The sequence below is a fragment of the Nannobrachium achirus genome (genome assembly GCF_963921795.1).
Source record: "Nannobrachium achirus genome assembly, chromosome: 10".
NCBI lineage: Eukaryota > Metazoa > Chordata > Actinopteri > Myctophiformes > Myctophidae > Nannobrachium > Nannobrachium achirus.
The window spans coordinates 11484450-11506893 of record NC_137819.1 but is presented as its reverse complement, the minus strand read 5'-3'; the positions used below and the strand labels follow the sequence as shown (position 1 = coordinate 11506893).

Here is a 22444-nt window from a genome sequence, read left to right as displayed (position 1 = left end):
AGTCAAAAACTGCACAGGTCTTTCTAGGATCCATCTTAACCTGACCTTCTCTCAGGATAAAACCAAGAAAAGACACCTCAGTGACGTGAAATTCGCACTTCTCTGGTTTGGCAAAGAGGTGGTTCTTCAGTAACCTCTGGAGGACTTGGCGGACATGATGACGGTGCTCCTCAAGGGACTGGGAGAAAATCAATATGTCATCAAGGTAGACAAAGACGAAATGGTTAATCATATCCCTGAGGACATCGATAATGAGTGCCTGAAACACTGCGGGTGCGTTAGTGAGTCCAAAGGGCATGACTTGGTACTCATAGTGTCCTGTGGGGGTGTTGAAGGCGGTTTTCCATTCGTCACCTTGTTTGATGCGAATGAGGTGGTAGGCATTTCTTAAGTCTAGCTTAGTGAAGATTGTGGCGCCCTGAAGCAGATCAAAAGCAGTAGCCATTAACGGAAGGGGGTAGCGGTTGCGAACAGTTATCTTGTTTAGGCCCCGATAATCAATGCATGGCCGGAGCCCGCCATCCTTTTTTCCCACGAAGAAAAAACCAGCGCCAGCTGGAGAGGTGGAAGGTCGGATGAAACCAGTGGCCAGTGCTTCCTTAACACTTGGGTGACTGAACTGAAAAAACTACCCCTCCGCCTGCATTTACCGTTCATTTAGACCGTTAGATTTTCTCCCTTTTGGCCGAGCTGCGCAACACCTCCTCCCCCTGCTGCCGGCGGGGGTTCTATTGTCTTCCAAATGTGAATTAGCATTTCAATTGACCTCTCAAAATACGACGGGACAACAAGCTCACCAAAGCCACACAGTTTGTGAGCTTATATAATTAAACATTTGTTTGGCAAAGCTTTCATATATGTCCCGACTTTATTATTATTATTACTAGAAATTGATATAAGTTAGTTAATTATAAAGAGAACGTTGATCAGTAGGCTCACTAGAGCGAAGCCGTGGCGAGCGAAGCCGTGGCCCAACACAAAGTTAACAAAGAAATTACATAAACAAGGGAAATAACAAATAAAGAATGGTCTAAACACAACTTATAAAGCAACGAAAATAATAAGCTAAATAAGAGGAAACGAAAAATACAATAACTTAGCCAAACAGAACCTTTCCGAAGCGTTCAGAACTCAACAAAAACTCAACACATCTTAAAAATAAATAAATAAATAAATCCCGTCCTGTCCCACTCCTGTACAAGGACTCCTCATACCTGGAGTTGTTGTCTTATGTCTTTCTCTGCTTTACTGTAGCCTACTCACTACTCAGGGATTAGACACAAGTTCATAGGACTACTCTTCTCGGACCCCGAAAACTTTAAAGGTAGAAATGTATTTTATTCACGGCTTTTATGCGCAACTCTATTGTTGCGCTGACGGCGCCTGGTTTGTGCTGCGTCAGCCTGCGTGCATCTCTTAGTTTTCACTTGAGTTGAGAAACAAACCACTTCAATATGATGGACGTTATGTAACATTTTGTCAACAATCTCTGCACCTTTGGAGTAATATAAAAGTTCACTTTGAGTCTTTGACACTTATTTATATCCATCGCGCTGTTCAACTCTGCACAACGCGGCACAAAGCGTTGCAGCGTGATGCGATCTATAGGCCTATATAGAGAGAAAGAGAGAGAGAGAGAGAGATAATTCACATTCTCTTCACTCTGTAAAATGTTCACGTAGTGTTTTTTGCTTAGGCATGTAACAATAAAAAGCAAATGATTATCCATTAGAAATTAAACGTGCAGGACACAAGTGTCGGGTGCCTATACTGTTTGATCGCACCCATGTCACCGTGACATGCGTGCCGTCTAAAAGCCGTCTCCACTCGGACAGAACAGGCGCAGCGTGTGCGCAGCGTGTGCCGTGTAAGCATATCTATACAAGATATTCATTTTGGCCGATAACTTATAGATCACCCAGTTGTTCTTTATATGTATTATTAGCTGAAATGATGCTTAGCTTTTAGAAACACGCTGTGCAGTGGCAGCAGCGTCGCACTTCTCCCGGTCAGCAAGAGCATCATCTCCCCGCAAATGATTGCTCCTGCACGGCTAAAATAATAATAGGCCTACATTATATACACCATAGCGATTCTCATAATTAATATTATATTGATACTATTTATGAAATAAAACATTTCCAGGTAGTGGTTTTAATGTCTTTGCTAAGCTGACAGTGAAATGCAAATGATCCATTACCTTGAACAAAGGCGCACAACGGGAGCGCTAAACGTGTGAATTCTCTTAGGAGGGGGAGAATGGGGGAGAGCGGTCTATTCTGCCGATAATTACCGTCAGAGTGGTATAATTGTATTTTATTTCATAATTAGGAAACGTTTCAGAAGGGGAAAAAAAACGAGAACATATATCTTGAGTATTTAGGAAAAGTCATGGAAGGGGAAATTTCTGAGACCTTCACAGGGAGAGTTATTGCACTTTGAAATCTCAAAATCGGCCTAAAGGACCGGTTAGTCACCCGTGTGTTAATGTACTTGTCCATAGCTTCTCGTTCAGGCCGTGACAACGAGAAAATATGCCCTCTCGGAGGGCTAGTTCCAGGCAATAACTCAATACTGCAATCATAAGGCCTGTGTGGAGGAAGTGCAGAGGCCCTTTTCTTGCTGAAAACCTCTTTAATATCCAGATACTCAGTGGGGACACTGGATAAATCAGAAGGTTCAAGAGACTCTGCAGGTTGCAGGGAGGGGCTAGAAAAGAGGCAGGTAGCGTGACAAGTAGGGCCCCACTCTAAAATGGTGCCGGTGACCCAATCTATGTGAGGGTTATGGCGGTTAAGCCAGGGAAACCCCAGAACTACAGGAAAATCGGGAGAGTCAATCAAAGGAAATTAAATTTCTTCCTGATGAAGCTCCGCTTGAAGGCGCAAAGGAATGGTGGTTAAAGTCACTTTGCCCTTCCCCAGAGGGCGACCATCAAGGGCAATGACGGGAAGAGGTGGCTCGAGCGCTACTTGAGGGACCTGCAGTCCATGAGCAACATTAATGTCCATGAAATTATTAGCGGCGCCCGAATCAACAAAAGCTTGAAAAGTGTGTGGCTTCTCACCCCAGGTTAAAGTGACTGGCAAAAAGAAACCTGCACCAGGGGAGGTTGGAGAATGAATGGCCCCGGTTACAACCCCCTCCCTGGTTGCCGGGGCTCGCCTTTTCCCTGAAGCTGAGGACATGCGGCCAGGAAATGGTCCTTCTTACCGCAGTAGTGGCAGCAGCCCTCCCTCCTGCGGCGATCCCGCTCCGCCTGAGCCAAACGAGTGCCTCCAATCTGCATCGGCTCGGGTCCCTCAGAAGGTGCCTGGTTAGAACGCCAGGGCAAAGCAGGGGGTTCTGGTACTGCCTGGGATTGGGCCCGGTCACGGCGACGCTCACGGAGGCGATTATCCATCTGTATTGCCAGGGAGACGAGTGATTCGAAATTATCGGGATAGCCCACAGAGGCCAAACCGTCCTTCAGAGCCTCGGACAAGCCGTTGAGGAAGGTAGAGGTGAGGGCTGCCTGGTTCCACCCACTCTCAGCGGCCAAGGTCCTAAAGGTAATAGCATAGTCTGCTACACTGCTCTTTCCCTGGCGGAGTTGGAGAAGCTGTTTGGCGGCCTCAGGGCCTGCAGCTGACTGATCAAAAATACACAGCATATCTGCGGTAAAAAGCTTGTAATCCAAGCACACTGGAGACTGTTGGTTCCATATAGCAGTAGCCCAGGCGAGGGCCTTGTCAGTCAGTAGAGAGATAATGTAGGCAATGCGGGCACGGTCAGATGGGTAGAAGGAAGGTTGCAGCTCAAAATCCCAAAAGTTCACAGTTCTCCAAAACTTGGTTCAAAAACACACAGAAGGCTACAAGCCAATAAGTCCAAAACTCTCATGAAAGGTATGGGAGCACAAAGACCAAACACAGTGTTGATAACTCAAAGACAAAGCACTGTGCAGAGGAGAAGGCAGGGTTTAAATACTCCTGCAAACAATAAGCAATCAAGGGCACAGGTGAGGTGGGAAACAAGGAGGAGGGGCAATCAATAATGAGGCAGGCAAAAATAAACCACAGTAAATAACAGAGAAAAGTCCTCAAAACCCCCCAAACCATGACAGCCAGTCCACTATACGCTATCGTATAATGTCCAAACAGAGAACACATTCCCACCCAAAGGATCAGATGCTTTTAATATTCAACGTAATCATGCTGAGAGTGAATAGCACAGGGAGCACGCAGTGACGGCGGTGCTGCTGCTGCTGCTTGCTGCTGCTGTGAGCTTTTACCTGTGGTCAAAGTACGTGGAAACTAACTTTGGAGGTGCCATCCATGCTTCATCTTGGTGCTGTCTAAAATGATTTCCTTTCAAGCAGCCAAAAAATGTCACGGCAAAGCCGTTGTGCTTCTTAATTTAAGGGGCTTTGCATTGATGATTCCAGGTAGGATAAACGCATACGTTTTCTGTCCATATTCCTCTATAAACACCCCTTTCCAATGTCTCCTCTTCTTTATGCTTTTGCATTGTGTTCATGTGTCATTTCTTTTGCCTACTTGTGGGATAAGGAGATAAGGCTGATGTTTAGCGTTCTCTAGCAGTCTGTCTGTCTTTCTGCACAAGTAGCCGAGCAGCTGCGATCACTTTACATAACGACCAATTCTTCAACGTGCAGCGGTGTTGCGCAATTTGCGCACAGCATATTGAATCTACTAACTCACAACGTGCTGCACAGAATTGTGAGATGTGCAAAGTGATTTATTATGAATCATGCTTAATTTATGTGATGTTGTATTCTACGACTGGCAGCAGAGAAGAAGGAAATAATTATGAACTTAAAGGCTAATTAACTAAGGCATTAAAAGTAAAGGCTCCTTTACATCAGTCCATCAATAGGCCTATTTGCAAATAGAAAGGGGGGAAAACCGCTCGTTTTTCCACATATATATTATTTTCTTTTTATCACAGATGCCTATGTCTTGTAAGGCAGTCTGTCTTGGGGTTCCAGTAACATTGTTTAACTATGAATTTCTCAAATTAGCCTTTTATTATTATGTCTGGCCCGCCATCTAACGGCTTAGAAAAAAATTGGCCTGAGGCCAAATCTAATTGCCGACCCCTGCCTTATGTTGTTTAGACCCTCAGGGCTCTATACTAGTGTATTTTCTGCTTTCACACAACATGAAATATATTCGCTGAAAATAGCAGATCTACAAGTTTACAGATCAGCTTGTAAGCTTGTAGATCTGCTATTTTTTGTAAAGGATTTTCCCAGAATACGGAAGCTGCTGTTTAAGTGGTTAAATTAATAATGTGCATACACAGATATAAGGATGTAAAGTTATAAATTCAACTGAATGTTTAAAATGTCTTCATTGTCTTCTCATAGCAGGTGTCAGTCCGCAGGAGGTTCTAAAGGTTTATAAGGTCGGCTTGAACCGTCTTGATCGTGTGACATACGTCACTGAAGTGCCCTCCCTCAGCAGCATCTACACAGAGCTCTACATCTCAGCGGGAGAGAGTGAAGGGGTTAATACCCAACATGAGGTCTGGCAGCTTGAGACAGCTTCCAAGAAGAAGACCCTCCATGATGATCCAATCAAATGCTGTGACATCTTTAAGCCCCTCCTCCTTGGCAGAGACAAACCAATCAGAAGAGTTCTGACCAAAGGCATCGCTGGCATTGGAAAAACATTCTCTGTGCGTAAGTTCACTCTGGACTGGGCAAAGGGTTTGGAAAATCAAGATATCATTCTCCTGATTCCCTTCTCATTCCGGGAGCTGAACTTGGTAAGAAATGAGCAGCACAGTCTTCTCTCTCTGATCCATCGTTTCCACCCAGAATTAAAGAAGGTCACAGCAGAGCAGCTCGCTGTCTGGAAGGTTGGCTTCATCTTTGATGGTCTGGATGAAAGCAGGTTTCCGCTGAAATTCCAGAACATTCGCATTGGTTCTCGTGTCTTCCAAGAGAATGAAATTGTTTCTGATGTCACAGTGACATCATCAGTGGACTTGCTGTTAACAAACCTCATTGAGGGGAATCTGCTCCCCTCAGCCCTCCTCTGGATAACTACCAGACCTGCAGCAGCCAATCAGATCCCTCCTGATTGTGTTGACATGGAGACAGAAGTACGAGGGTTCACAGACCCCCAGAAGGAGGAGTTCTTCAGGAAGAGATTCAGTGATGAGAAGCTGGCCAGCAAAATCATCTCACACATGAAGACATCAAAGAGCCTCCACATCATGTGTCACATTCCAGTCTTCTGTTCCATCACCGCTACCGTCCTGGAGGACATGTTGAAGACAGACAAGAGAAAAAAGCTGCCCACGACCCAGACTCAGATGTACAGTCACTTCCTGTCGGTCCAGACAAAGAGGAAATGGAAGAAGTATGATGACAGTCATGATATGAATCAACAGCAGCTCATGGAGAAGGACAAGGAGGGTCTTCTGAAGCTGGGCAGGCTGGCATTTGAACATCTGGAGAAAGGCAGTGTCATGTTCTACCAAGAAGACCTGGAAGAGTGTGGCCTTGATGTGAAAGAAGCCTCACTGTACTCAGGAGTGTGCACAGAGATCTTCAAAGAAGAGACTGTTCAGTCTGAGAGAAAGGTCTACAGCTTTGTTCATCTGAGCATCCAGGAGTTTATGGCCGCAGTCTACCTGTTCCACTGTTACACACAGAAGAACATGACGGTACTGAAGACATTCCTGGGAGAAGAAGACAAATGGGAGAAGATGACGAGGAGGAGGGTGATGGGAGGAGGAGGAGGAGGTCAAGAAGAAGAAATGACCCTGGAAGTCTTCCTGTACAGAGTCATGGTAAAATCCCAGGAGAGTAAAAATGGACACCTGGACCTCTTTGTCCGCTTCCTTCATGGCCTCTTACTGGAGTCCAACCAGAGTCTGTTAGGAGGCCTACTGGTTCAGAAAGAGAACTGTCCAGAGACCATCCAGAGAGTCATTAACAACCTGAAGAAGATGACCACTGAAGAAGAACACTCTCCTGAGAGAATCATCAACATCTTCCACTGTTTGATGGAAATGAACGACCACTCAGTACTTCAGGAGATCCAAAAGTACCTGGAGTCAGGGGACAGTCTGACTCCATCCCAGTGTTCAGCTCTGGCCGCCATGCTGCTGATGTCAGAGGAGGTTCTGGATGAGTTGGACCTGGACAAATACAAAGCATCAGAGGAGGGGCGATGGAGACTGATCCCAGCTGTGAGGAACTGCAGAAAGGCTCGGTTAGTAGTCATGTGAATAGAAACATATAATTTGAAACTAAGGTTGACACAAAAGCTCCAATAATACTGTATGTGTAACAGTGACTGGTGGTATTTTGTGTTTGTGCAAAGTCCACAATAAAGCAGGAAAAAACCAGAAAGATTCAATTCAAGGAAATTGGAAGTGTGGTTGCCATGACGCGAGTCACACGGAATCTGCTGGGAAATGAATTATGTCTTACCATTTATATTAGATACTGTGATGTCATTTATATTAGATACTGTGATGTCATTTATATTAGATACTGTGATGTCAAGTGAAGCATGACCAAAAGCGTCACGCTTTTGGCCTTTTGTTGTGCAATCGTCCAACCTGGATAACATTACTAAAAAAGCTTACAAAACACAGGTTCACTTTGATGGGAAAAAACTCTCTGACCGAATATATAATAGTGTGTTGCCTATAGCAACCACACTAACTAAACTAAGAGTGTAAAATCCCTGCTGGTTGAACCCACCAGACCAGTGGTTTGAACCCACTGACACTGGTTGAACCCTCCAGACCAGTGGTTTGAACCCACTGACACTCAGTAGTGGAACTTAAAATAAAAAATCACACCCAGTGTGAAGTGAGCAGTGCCTTTTATGAATTACTTGTCCGGATGGACACACACACAAAGCCAAATGTATCTATGGACAACTTATAAACAATGTATGTGTGTGTCGGTGCTCCGCCTCAAAGCCAGATCAAAGCCTGCAGCTGTGGCCCAGCTTGAGGAGACAGGGATGAGTAATAGAGAGACTGAATGCTGGTCTCTAGCAGCTTGTTTGTAAAGCTTTTACACAGTTTAGGCAGTAAATATGCAATGTAGTTCAGTCTTCATTTCACACCTTTAACAGCTGGGTGAAAGTTTTGTTATCAAAATTGCTCTTCCTGTGTGGTGTTGTCTATTCCACACTCTGCTGTTAAATACTGTTTATGTCTGGATAACTAGATACATATTTTATTTAACTTCCATGGCAGTGAACTATGTATAATTTGTTTTGATAATCTCTGATTTAATCTGCATTTACAGACTTGTTGGCAGTAAGCTCAGACAGACAGAGGTTGAAGTTGTGGCTTCAGCTCTCAGCTCTAATCCTTCCCATTTGAGAGAATTGGACCTCAGTGAAAACAACCTGAATGACTCAGGACTAGTGGAGCTGCTCTGTGAAGGACTGAAGAGTCTGCACTGTAGGCTGGAGATTCTACGGTAAGATACATTTACCCAATTTATTTTGATCACTTCTGTATTATTATGTACTGTATTATGTGAATATAATATGAATGCTGTGGTGAGAATGTATTAATATGATTGATATCATGATAACCCAAGCTTATGTGCCTGAGTAGACGTTAAAATTACCGCAAACATATATGTTTGAAAGTGTAATATCCCTTTAACGCAAATTTATAGGCTACTTTGTCATACCACGGGATTGCACATCCAAAATAGCTGATACATTACAAGCTCACAACGCGCCGAGGACGCAACGATTGTGAGCTTGTAGATCGGCTATTTTTGACGTGTGACCCCAAGGGGGTCCCCATATTATTTTGTGGAGTCCCCAGATGATTAATTAATTCATTTAATGACTTTTGAAATTGTAAAATATTACGGAAGAGGAAAATATTGTGAAAATAGCCTATCTACAAGCTCACTGCAAAGTTCCAAGTGCTTGTCAGGTTTGGGGTTCCCAGTTCAAATATGATTATCAAGCAATCAATCTGGTGTTTCATTCTTCATTCAGACTGGCTCACTGCTACTTGTCAGAGAGATGCTGTGAACTTCTGGTCTCAGCTGTAAGCTCTCATCCCTCTCTAAGAGAGCTGGACCTGAGCTCCAACATGATGGTGAATGTTCCAGTCCTGGAGAACTGCAAGTGAGTAGACTTGAGCTGTGTCCATGTTAGTGCACTGAATGTGCACTGTTTCCCTCATGTGTATTTAGTTTAGGGCTGTCAGTAGTTCACCTCCAAAAAATTTTTTTGCTATTGATTACTCACGCCATGGAGACAGCAATATTTTTTTTGCCACATTCCTAAGACAAAACATGTATGACAATAAATGTACCCCCATTGATTCTGGATGGGTAACCAAATACATTCGGGTCCCCATCCGGAATCAATGGAAGTAAATTTACTATAATCAAATTGTCTTAGAAATGCGACACAACACAAAAATATATTATTGAACTCAAGTCTCCATGGCATGAGTAATCAATTTTGGGGGTGAACTACTCTTTTAAGACGATAATATCGAGTCAACGCACATTCCTTTCAACTGCACTTTTTTGGGATGTGCGATTAATGTTTGAACCGTGGTCCACTCCAGGCGCTGAGGTAAACGTGTTGTAGTTTGATTAAACATAACATGAGGTAAACGTGTTGTAGTTTGATTAAACATAACATGAGGTAAACGTGTTGTTGTAGTTTGATTAAACATAACATGAGGTAAACGTGTTGTAGTTTGATTAAACATAACATGAGGTAAACGTGTTGTTGTAGTTTGATTAAACATAACATGAGGTAAACGTGTTGTTGTAGTTTGATTAAACATAACATTGTTTTAGTTTGATTAAACATAACATGAGGTAAACGTGTTGTTGTAGTTTGATTAAACATAACATGAGGTAAACGTGTTGATGTAGTTTGATTAAACATAACATGAGGTAAACGTGTTGTAGTTTGATTAAACATAACATGAGGTAAACGTGTTGTTGTAGTTTGATTAAACATAACATGAGGTAAACGTGTTGTAGTTTGATTAAACATAACATGAGGTAAACGTGTTGTAGTTTGATTAAACATAACATGAGGTAAACGTGTTGATGTAGTTTGATTAAACATAATATGAGGTAAACGTGTTGTTGTAGTTTGATTAAACATAACATGAGGTAAACGTGTTGATGTAGTTTGAACATGCCACCGAAAAAAAGATCATAGCTTATTATCTCCCAAGTAGAGCCTGTCCATAGTGTCTCCAACCACCAAACTTTTCATCAGAAAGTTCCTACTTTCCGACGTGCAGCCAAAACGCGTCCGTTGTTGCTACCTGCTCTGCAGCATACCATGCCAACTTATATAGAAAAATAAAAACGCCTTTATAATGGATAGACCTGTGACTGCTGGTCTTTGAGTTGTTATTGTAAACCTAACCACAACCGTAAACTTAAACTAACAATAAAACAATCTCGCCATGGGAACCAAAGCGCTCAGTAAAAGGGGTGGGACCCCGTCACTGACGGCTGTTTGCTTAACAATTTGGACCGCAACGGCGATTGCGTCATAGCAGCCGTAGTCTGCTAGTAGTAGAAACAGGCTCCTTACATGTTAGACACTTAGATGTTGATGCATTGTTGTTCTACTTCCTACAGAGTGAAACACGGAGGAGAAGATTGGCTTAATCCTCAACTCGTTACCAGATGTGAGTATCTGTCTGTCTGTGTCAATATCACACATTGTCATTTTATACACTGTTGTATGCTTGGTTGGCTCCTCCCCAGATGCTGTTCTGAAAACTCTTCAGGAGAGCTTCCAGGGAATTCAGGTTTCTCTGCTCTTGGCCTGGTCCTTAACACCAGCAAGACTAAGTTTAAACACACCACCAAATAACAGGCTAATAAAACATGTTTTTTATTAAAGAATGCTCACATTTGACTGAGTTGATATATATATATATATATATATATGTTACAGTTAGTTTGGGTAACTCAGTTAGATTGGGGTAGGAGCGCTTGTTCACCTGGATGTTCAACCCTAACCCTAACCCTAACCCCAAACCTAACCCTAACCTCAGTAAAACTATGCCTAAACCTAACCCTCAGTCAAATTATTCCTAGTTCCCTGAAGGAGGCGGCGCCTGCTCCACCTTGTGCACAAAAACGAACGCTCCTGTTCTCAATCTAACTGAATCTCAAACTAACATATATATATATGTGACATATATATATATATATATATATATATATATATATATATATATATATATATATATATATATATTGTTCCAAAAACAACCAATCTACAAGCTCACCATGCATTTTGGAGCTTTTGGATCGTCTACATTTGAAAATTAGACAAAAATCGCAGATCTACAAGCTCAAAATATGTAACATTGTGACAGGTTCTGAATTTGTAAAGTATGTTTTAAAAGTACAAAAAAAATGTAAATTAAAAAAGTAGGGGTTGCCACCCGTCGCATAAAATACGGATTTGTCAATTATTTGAGAATTAAAGCCATACTATGTAACTTTTTAAATACAACTAATCTTAAAATTGTCCTAACTATTAAATCGCTAAAGTTTTAGAACCCCAACTCCGTTTTTAATTTCAGCCCCTAAAGCCTTCTGTAAATATGTTTTCTATGATCCTGGCAGGGAACTGGATTTCCCCGCAAAATTACGTCATCTGCATCATCCGTATACGTTGTGTATAGGTTGGCCAATCACATCGCGGATCATACACACATGATACACATGATACGGCCAATCACAGCGTGTGCTGTGTCTCTTCAGGAAGTAGCCTCCCTCAGCAACAGTGTTTACGATGGTGAAGGATTCTTGCCTCTTACTCCCCAAATACTGGTCAGAAAATTAAGTTCTACCCCTCTACGGATTCGTATCGGTCGCGGTGGTTTGCGGCCCCACTCCGGTGGTCTGCGGCGTAAAAATTGCCAAAAAAAGCAATACCGCTACTGACCACTAGCTGAGGAACTTACACAGTATAGCTTTAAATGTTCGTATCGAATCAATACGGAACGGGGTTTTGTCTGTATTTTCCCAAATGCCCCATAAAGGACTGTCAAAATGTTATGGTGGGGGAGGTAGAGCCCTGCAAGCCCGCCGGGACCCGACCAGGGCCCGGCCCGGCCCGCCAAAAACGGGCCGGGCCGGGCTGTATTCTGTATTTCGCCGTCGGGCTTAGGGCCGGGCCGGGCTCGAACTCACAAGCCCCATTATAATCATTACCGTAACATTTTGGGCGGTGATTTTTATCCTAGTGGGGGCATGTCTTAAGCTGCACGCTGCTTCCTAGTCACGTGACAAAAACACAGCTCAGTCAGAGAGCGAGTTCACAACATACAGACAGACACACACACAACAGCGTACAGTCTGACACTAACTTCCGACGCACAGCACACGTCGTGTTGTTGAACGATTAATGATGGATCATGGATGCTCTTAAAATAAAAGAGAAGCTGGCTCGAGGGGAGCTCCAAGCAGGAGCAAATGAAGCAGGACAATCGCAGGTTTGGAAGCAGTTTGATCTGATTACTACACTAACAAACGAGCAAGTAGGTTGGGTACAGTGCCGAAACTGCAAGCACGTCGACCTAACATATAACAGTAAAGCAACGGGAACGTCTCATTTAGTGCGACATGTGGAGCGAGGCTGCCCTTTCAAAAGCGCTGCAGAGAGCAGCAGCAGTGCCAGTGCTGCACGACAAACATCTATTCCTGATTATGCCTCTAAGCCAGTGCCAGCTAGTGCGAAATCCAAAATCACTCAGAGGTGTGTCCAATTCTGCTGCGAGGACATACGACCATTCCTAACAGTGGCTGGAGGAGGATTTGAAAAGTTAGCGCAGGAACTAATTAACATCGGCGCAACTTATGGTCGACTGGAGGCAAAAATGTTACTACCTGATCCCACAACTGTCTCTCGTAACTGCCTCGCGAAGGCAACAGAAAAAAGAGAAGTGCTTGTTGCTGAAATCAAAGCGGTGATGTTCAAAATTCAAGTCGGGATGACCACAGATATGTGGACCGACGACTACCGTAAGGTTAGTTATATGACCATCACATGCCACTACATAACGCCAGATTTCCAACTCAAGAGTGCTGTACTCACCACGCCAATGTTTCCCGTCGAGGACTCCAAAACAGGCGATAATATCTGCAGGGAATTGCAGAAGCACCTCGTGTCAGTTCTCAAGTTTGATCCCTCTGTGATGAGCAAGGTGGTCTGGGTGACAGATCAGGGGTCTAACATCATCAACGCGCTGCGACAGTACCGCCGCTTGGACTGCCAAGATCATGTTTACAACACAGTCCTCCGCCATGCATTGGATATCAAGGAGCTGTCTGAACTAGTCCCAGAGGTTAGTGCAACGCTGCTGGCAGTCAAGAAAGTTGTCCGGTTTGTAAAACAAAGTGGGATGGCAAGCCAGTTATCCAAGACCGTTCAACAGATGGGGGAGACACGTTTTAGCACTGTGTATCTTACACTGAAATCTGTCCAGGACGTCTATGGTGAACTAGTGGAAAGGCTGGACCGCCGTGGAGAGGGCGATAAAATGGAAGACGTGTCCCCCGATGTAGTGGACTTTTTGGTCAGTTTTCTCAAAGAGTTCTATGACGCTCAGCGGGAGATGGAAGGCGAAAAATACACTACACTGAACCTGGTTGTGTGGTGGCACGAGAGGCTGAAGCGTCATTGCCAACCATCAAGCACAGACCTGCCTTATCAGGCTACCATCTGCCAGCGCCACTTGGAGTGGATTGATAAGAAGATTGAGATTCAGCCGCAGCATAAACTGGCAATGTTCTTATGGCCAAAGTTCAATCAGCTCCGTATGTTCAGTGCCACTGAGAGAGTTGCCATCCTGCAGTACGCAAGGAATTGGGTAGCGACCTATAAAACAAGTGATGAGGAGCAACAGGAGCCAGGTGCGTCAGACACCCAGCCGCCAGCAGCAAAAAAGAGACCAGCGGCTGATTTTGAAGCGGAGTGGGAGAACGTCACTATAGGAGGAGACAACACAGACGTGGATGAAATCAGAAGATACCTGGACCTTAACCCCACCATGGATGATGATGATGATCGAGACTTGCTGGCTTGGTGGCATCAGCACGAGAACACCCTTCCTTTTCTTTCACGGCTTGCCCGTCAGGTGAGAACGCTCAGTAACAAATTGTCTAGTTAAATCATAGCATAGTGATTTATTTTAGACCTCAAGTTAATAAAATGAACGAATTTCCTATGTGTTTTTAAATGTTTTGAAATAGTTATGATGTGTAGACTTTGTGTAAATAATAATAATAATAATAAGGGTAATAATAATAACTAGAAAAGAAAATTTCGAAGAAATTTTAAGTGTGCCTGCAGCTCGCTAAGTGTGTGCAACCTTGTATGTGTTAACATTAGCATCTTTGTTAGCATTAGCATTTGTTAGCTTTAGCATGTGTTAGCATTAGCAATATGGTTTCTTGTTTTTAAGAAATAGGCTCCTCCCACAAGTTCCGCAAGGCGATTACATTGTCCCGTCGCTCCCGAGATCGTTTGTGTTTCGTTTTGAGAGGGTCGTTCCCCCTGAAAAACACATTTTGGCATGAAACGGTTACGTTTTGCGCGTTTGTGGTGCCCCCTATGGGTCGAAGTGGAAATGCTTTTGGTTATATGTTCAGTATAGCGCCCCCCACTTGTGGTTAAAATTTGGTGTTGACTGGATGTTTCGTTTGTGATTTATGGCTACTTCTTACAAAACGGGCTCCTCCCGCAAACTTTGGAACCCTGTTACGGAAGAACGGTATGGACTATCAAAATATCGCTTAAATATATTTATCGCATGAGTCCATAGATCGTGTGTATCGATTTTTGTGACATTTGGAGAAAATATGTAGGAAAAGGAGCAAAAAGTGTGTTTTGAAGAAAATTCAAAATGGCGGAAAATCTATCCTGACGCAAATGGGCGTGGCCTATATGAGGAGATGCGTCATGACCCAAGGACTCCAGGGAAAAAGGAATTTTAATTTTCCGACCCACGGTTCAAGAGTTACAGGCCGAAAGGTAAAGTGGACTGTTATAGCGCCACCATGACGCCAACTGACGAAATTATTTTTTATTTAATCTTTGATATCATTATAAATCTCCTCTCCAAGTTTTGAAACTGTAGCCCCTATGGTTTGCGAGAAAAAAAATATTGAATGTGAGTTTTTGCGATTCCCATTATAAGTCAATGGGTAAAATGAATTCACTAATAAATTAATATCAATTAAACGATACAACTTTCCTCTTAGAAAAGTAATAGCACACCATTCCCGGCCGAGCCGCACGTTTTGATGTATATATTGCGGCGGTGGCGTAAATTGTGCGGCAGTTATTAGCGCACCAAATTTGTGGGATCGTCATTAATTAAGTATGGCGGATTACAATAAGTGTTTTGCCATTGCATGGCAGGCACACTTAATAATGTAATCTAACTCCCCAGGTGCTGAGCATCCCTGCTAGTAGCAGCAGCAGCGAGCGTGTCTTCAGCGCAGCAGGAAGGACAGTGGAGGAAAGGCGAACTGGATTAAACCCTGAAACTGTTGATGCAATTCTTTTTCTTCACAGCGCTCGTGGCGCAAAGGAGATTCCTCAGAATCAGGAGGATTAACTTTGTTTGTTTGTGATGTATGGACTATGGACTGGATTTGGACTATTTTTGCAATTTTGTTCTTCAAAGAGAGAGAGAGATTGTTTACCTGTGTTACCTCAGCAGCTCAAAGGTAAGGCTGTGATTTGAAGTTATTGCTGCTGGCTTGAGCCGTGATGTGATCACGTTGCCTATACTTGATTTGATTAGGCCTGTCGCTATTATAAGATAGTGAATATGTTTGTTTGTGGCACTCTATGTTCATTTAGGCCTACCTAATACAATTTTATGTTGTTGGTTTTATTTATTTTAGTGTTTAAGCATTTCTCAGCCTGCTTTGTTTCCTATCCTCCTCCTGGTCTCATCAGATGGATCACGCACGTTGTTTAACAGTTGTATTTTTGCTTTATTGTTTACTGACTAACTACTTACTTGGATGGTTGCTACTTGCTGCTAGTTTATTGTGGCATTCAGTTGTATTATTGTTCGAAAAATGACGTTTATAGGCCTAATAGGCCTCTCTGTTCTCAATAGTCTGCAACGCGTGCAATTGCAATTTAACGCATGCCAGGAGCTTAATAGGCCTACGAAATATCTGTACATGTTGTAGTTATGTTTAATAAAACTAAAACTACACTACTGTTTAGTTTTATGTGTGTTCTTGACTTGTTGTGGGGTTGTTTTTATCTGAGCGCAAGAGCGCAGCTGCTATGCGCGCTTGAAAGAGAAAAAAGGAAAAAAAAGTGACAGGCTTCGGGCCGGGCCGGGCTGCATTCTGTATTTCACCAAAGGGCCTAGGGCCGGGCTAGAATGCCACGGGCCAGGGCCGGGCCGGGCTCCACATTTTAGGCCCGTGCAGGGCTCTAGGGGGAGGGGGTCCCCAGATGATTAACTTAATGTGGAACATTGTTTTCTCAAAAGTAAACGAACCAACATACATTATACGTGTATAGTTAAAATTATTGATTGATTATTTGGGGGGTTCCCAGTTTAATAATGATTATTGTGGGGGTCCCCAGTGTGTATTTTCCACATTGATGTCATTTCACATAAACTTCATGTAAACATATTTTCTCTCAGAATGTCACTTCTCAACTTGGAGGCTTTAAGACATCTTACTGTGTTGTCATCAGACACAGACCTGGTTGTGAGCTTGTAGATCAGTTATTTTCACTATTTTAAATGTTTAGAGTTTCCACCCAACAGTGACGGTGCATTTTAATTAGTTTGAGTGAAAACAAACAAACAAACAAACAGTTGCTTGTTGATGATACTATTTCAAAAATAACTGATCGACAAGCACGCGCACGCGCGTGTGTGCGTTCTCCAGCCAAAACACACAACTCCACGTTAAAACAAAACCATCGTAACTGCAGGGAAGAAAGTAGTGTTGATTTTGACAGCAGATTTTATTTTGTTTTAGTCATAGCGGTTTGAATAAAACTCCATTCAGTTTTAGTCATATTTTAGTCTCTGAAATGTTTTAGTTTTGGTCTAGTTTTAGTCGACTAAATATCATATGATTTATTTGACCAAATCTTCAGTTGATTTAGTCGACTAAAATGTATTCTGGCAGACCTTGATGATATAATACTGGCTGATTTTACGCTTGGCTGCATGCTGAAAATTGCAGATCTACAAGCTCACAATGTGCTGCAGCGTGACGTGTTGTGTGCTTGTAGATCTGCTATTTTCAGCAACATTTATTTTATTTCTACTGCATCTCTTCTCCACTAGTCCCTCCCTAACATTTTAGCCTAGTTTTTATTTGTTGACAAAATTGTAAACATATTTCGTTTTAGTTTTAGTCAAAGTGTAGTTTTATTTAGTTTTCGTCAGTGAAAAAAAAAAGAGTCGATGAACATTTAGTCATAGTTTTAGTCAACAAAATCAACACTAGAAGAAAGGTTACCAATATGTGTGTGTGTGTGTGTGTGTGTGTGTGTGTGTGTGTGTGTGTGTGTGTGTGTGTGTGTGTGTGTGCGTAGTGTGGCGTGTGTGTGTGTGTGTGTGTGTGTGTGTGTGTGTGTGTGTGTGTGTGTGTGTGTGTGTGTGTGTGCGTGCGTGCGTGCGTGAGTGAAAAAATAGCAGATCAACAAGCTCTCGGTGCCGCACTGCAAGCTTGTAGATCTTCTTTTTTTGAAAAATCGTGAACATTTGTGCAGGTCTTTGAATATTTTTGACCCGATTCCATTCTAAACCGTGATTCTAAATCAGTGGTCCTCGAACCTTTTCATGTCAAGGACCCCCAAAATTACATGGATTTGGCCACAGACCCCCATCTCAAAATGTGTTGTTCCAGGGACCCCCAAAATCAAAGTTGGCTTTAAAAAATACACCATTCAAAGGTTTGCACAAATGTTCATGCTTTAAAAAAAATACAGATCTACAAGCTCAGAGGGCGTCATTTGGTCATTTGGTGCCAGAGTAGTTGGCGGGGATCCCTCCCTGGTCCGCGGACCCCCAGGGGTCACGGACTGTGCACCAGGGGGTCCCCAGTAAACTAGTTTGTGCCAAATTTTATACTAGCATATTCTTCTCTATTGACTATTCTAAAAATAGCAGATCTACAAGCTCATAGTGCGTAATTTGGTTGTTTGGTGCCAGACTAGTGGGCGGCGACTTCCACCCGTCCGCGGACCACACAGGGTCACAGACTGTTTTTTTTGATTGATTGAAGACTTTATTAGAAGTTTGCATAGGAAAAGGTACAGTTTCATGACGGTACAGTTCACTGGTACAAGGTCTACTAAAAGGAGATCCATGAAAAGACTAAGCTTATTTCCACTGGAAACCATTGAAGTATCTCATATAACATTGAATGACAGACAGATAGAACACAGTACTATGCAGTATATGTAAAGAAAAACAAAACAAAGACAGTAATTCTTAAACAAACAGTATATACAAAGAAGGGGCAGGGGAGGGTAGGGTTGGGGCTAGGTTCATTATTACCAGTTGCGAACGGCTGCTGCCTGTAAGTGGCTTTTCAGGGCAATTTTAAAGGATGCAAGTGATCCACACTCCTTTATGGCCTTCGGTAAGGCTTTCCACATTTTGGTGGTATAGCAGAAAAAAGAGTTTGACCCTTTGTTGGTTTTGACTCTGGGTTGAAAGTGATCTGTGGCGCTGCCTCTGGTGTTGTAATTATGGACATCCTTAATGTTTATAAAGTATTTTGACAGGTACTTGGGTATCATAGTGGTGTAGTGTATCTTGTACACCAGGCCCATTGCAAGCTGCTGTACTCTGTCATCTACTCTGAGCCACCCCACTCTTAATTGGTGAGTAGCGGTGAGGTGAGTCTGATAGGGAAGGCTAAGCAGGACCCTAATTAGTTTATTTTGGGCTGTTTGGAGTTTAGTTTTCAGGGCTTGTGGGGCGTCACGATACCATACGTGGACTCCGTAGTCAAAGAGGGGCTGGATTATTGCACCAGCTATGGTCTTCAGTGTGTTAAAATTGACCATCGGGGCTATCCTCTGTAGGAAACGAGTTCGTTGGTTGATTTTATTTATTACTTTAGAAGTCATCTTTTCACTGGAAAGATTAGCTTCCAGGATACATCCTAAGTAAGAGATTTCGTTTTTTCGTGTTATGACCTTGTCACCCACTTTGATTGTGAAGTTATCGACCTTTTTGAGGTGCTCCAGGGGGTCCCCAGTAAACTCGTTTGTGCCACATTTTATACTTTGGGCAGGGTTGGCTATTCAAAAATACAGATCTACAAAAAGAAAATACAGATCTACAAGCTCATAGGGCATAATTTGGTCATTTGGTGCCAGATTAGTTGGCGGGGATCCCCCCCTGGTCCGCGGACCCCCAGGGGTCACGGACTGTGCACCAGAGGGGTCCCCAGTAAACTACTTTGTGACACATTTTATACTAGCATTTTGTTCTCTATTGGCTATTCAAAAATAGCAGATCTACAAGCTCATAGCGCGTCATTTGTTCACTGGGTGCCAGACTAGTGGGCGGCGACTTCCACCCGTCCAGGGACCCCACAGGGGTCCTTGGGGCTTACCAGGGGGTCCCCAGTAAACTAGTTCACGCCACATTTTATGCACTTTATCCATATTGCTGTGTATTGGCTATTCAAAAATAGAAGATCTACAAGCACGTCATTTGGTCACTGGGTGTCAGACAAGGGTGCGAGGACCCCCATCTGTCCGCTTCACCCACAGGGGTCAGAATAGCAAACGTACAAACTCATTTTGCACTGCGAGCTTGTAGATATCCTCTTTTTGGAAAATCCTGAAAAGGTGTGAATATTTTCACCCCATTCTATAAATGTCTTCCAAATCAGTGCTTCTCAAACTTTTTCATGTCAAGGACCCCCAAAATGACACACGTTTGGCCGCGGACCCCCATCTCAAAATATCTTGTTCCAGGCACAAATGTTCGCTTTTAAAAAGATTTAAATAAATAAATAATGAAAATATGATAAATAGCAGACCTACAAGCTCGCAGCGCGGCACTTGGTGCCGCGCTGTGAGCTTGTAGATCTGCTATTTTTCAATAGTTAAAGCATAAAATAATTAATAAAGTGGTTCCATGTCTTATTTCAAGTGTGTGTGTGTGTGTGTGTGTGTGTGTGTGTGTGTGTGTGTGTGTGTGTGTGTGTGTGTGTGTGTGTGTGTGTGTGTGTGTGTGTGTGTGTGTGTTGTTTGTCAGTCAGTGAATGATGTATTTAATGTTTACTGTGTGTTTCTCATCAGATTTCCAGCGTCTCATTCTGGACACAAACACAGCAAACAGAGCCCTCTCTCTGTCTGAGAACAACAGGAAGGTAACATGTGTGTTGGGACAGGATCAATCATATCCTGAACATCCTGACAGGTTTGATGGATGGTATCAGGTTCTGTGTACAGAGGGTCTGACTGGACGCTGTTACTGGGAGGTAGAGTGCAGTGGAGGGGTTTCTATAGCAGTGACTTATAGAGGGATCAGCAGGAAAGGAAGTGGTGTTGACTGTGGGCTTGGATACAATAACATGTCCTGGAGTCTGGAGTGTGATGGTCACAGTGGTAACAGTTACAGTGTCAGACACAATAATAAGCAGACTGTCCTCCCTGTCAGGGCCTCTAGGGGGGGCTCCAACAGAGTAGCAGTGTTTGTGGACTGTCCTGCTGGTACTCTGTCCTTCTACACAGTGTCATCTGACTCACTAGCACACCTGTACACCGTCCAAACCACATTTACTGAACCTCTCTATGCTGGGTTCTGGTTATGGACCGCCTCCTCCTCCTCAGTGTGTCTGTGTGAGCAGAGATAGAGTCTCTATGTGAGGGTGACATCAGGTCGCCATGGTTACTCAACAATAACATGTTTGAGTGAGTGCAGGTTGTCATGGCTACCACGTCATGGACTCCATATTTGGGCATGAGTGACTCGTGGTGACATCACAGTGACATCATCATGATGATGTAATCAGCAGCACAGTGACATCACACATTACAGCTCCTGTAGTTTCAGTGTTTCTCTGACGTTGTCATGACAACACCCCCATGTGTTTGACCTTTGACCCCGGACCCCCATGAGAAAAGATTTGTGTAGTTAAAAATCAAACCTCGGTTCGAAGTGAAGCGGTGGACAGATAAAACCTCTATTCTGAATGTATTTGTGGCTTACTACATATTTTAAACCCTGAAGGCCAAATTATCATGTGAAGCTTGACCAATCCTCAAAGTATCCATTCATCTAACCGGGAGGGACATCAACATTTTGCTTTTTGAAAAAGCCTATTCATTCTGGACTGATATTTTACACGTACGGGACAGGAAAAACCTGTTCATCCTGGCCTGGAGTGACCATATATGGACATAAGGTAACATACTTTGTGTTTTTGAAAAACCCTGTTCATTCTGGACTGAGATCACCATATATGGTAATTAAACGGACTTTCTGTTTTTGGAAAAGCCTGTTCATTCTGGACTGAAATGACCATACGTGATACACACAAAGCCATTCATTGGAAGCGGTTTTCACCGCTTCAAAAATGTTACAAATTCTATAAAAGAAACACAAACATTTTCCCTAAAATAGCAGATCTACAAGTTCACAGCGCGGCACTGAGTGCCGAGTCCCCGAGCTTGTAGATCTGCTATTTTTGAAAAATCGTGAACACTACTTTTTTTTTACCAGATTCTGCTAAATCAGTGGTTCTCAAACCTTTTTCATGTCAAGGACCCCCAAAATGACATGTAATTGGTCGCTGCCCCCCCCCCCCCCCCCCCATCTCAAAATGTGTTGTTCCAGGGACCCCCAGAAGCAAAGTTTGCTTTTAAAAATATACATTCAAAGGTTTGCACAAATGTTCATGGTTTAAAGAAAATAGCAGATCTACAAGCTCACAGCACGTCATTTGGTCTTTTCGTGCTAGAGTGGTGATCGGTGACCTCCATGTGTCTGGGGACCCCACAATGGTCGTGGACTGTGTACCAGGGGGTCCCCAGTAAAAACAACATTTTAACCACTTTAAGATTATCGTTTTGAGGTGGGTGGGGTCTGGCTATTAAAAAATACAGATCTACAAGCTCACAGCGCGTCGTTTGGTCGTTTCGTGCCAGAGTGGTGTTCGGTGACCTCCATGCGTCTAGGGACCCCACAAGGGTCGTGGACTGCGTACCAGGGGGTCCCCAGGAAAAGTAGTTAACATAGCATCACAATCATTTGAACCACTTTATCCATTTGTATGTTGGCTATTCAAAAACACTGTATTTTTTAATAGCCAGACCCCACCCACCTCAAAACGATAATCTTAAAGTGGTTAAAATGTTGTTTTTACTGGGGACCCCCTGGTAAACAGTCCACGACCATTGTGGGGTCCCCAGACACA

The 22444-nt window shown here is 43.2% G+C and overlaps 1 protein-coding gene across 1 annotated transcript in view; it reads left to right on the top strand.

The window, feature by feature from the left end:
- Positions 1-3758: 3758 nt before the first annotated feature.
- Positions 3759-22444, top strand: part of LOC308292810 (protein NLRC3-like) — a gene marked incomplete at both ends in the record, with an annotated part of 90603 nt that continues 71917 nt past the window's right edge. Inside the window, 2 exons of the mRNA XM_080735235.1 lie at positions 3759-3769; positions 5466-7229. Of these exons, the coding sequence (XP_080591361.1) occupies positions 3759-3769; positions 5466-7229 (1775 nt within the window). The remainder of the gene's footprint in view (positions 3770-5465; positions 7230-22444) is intronic.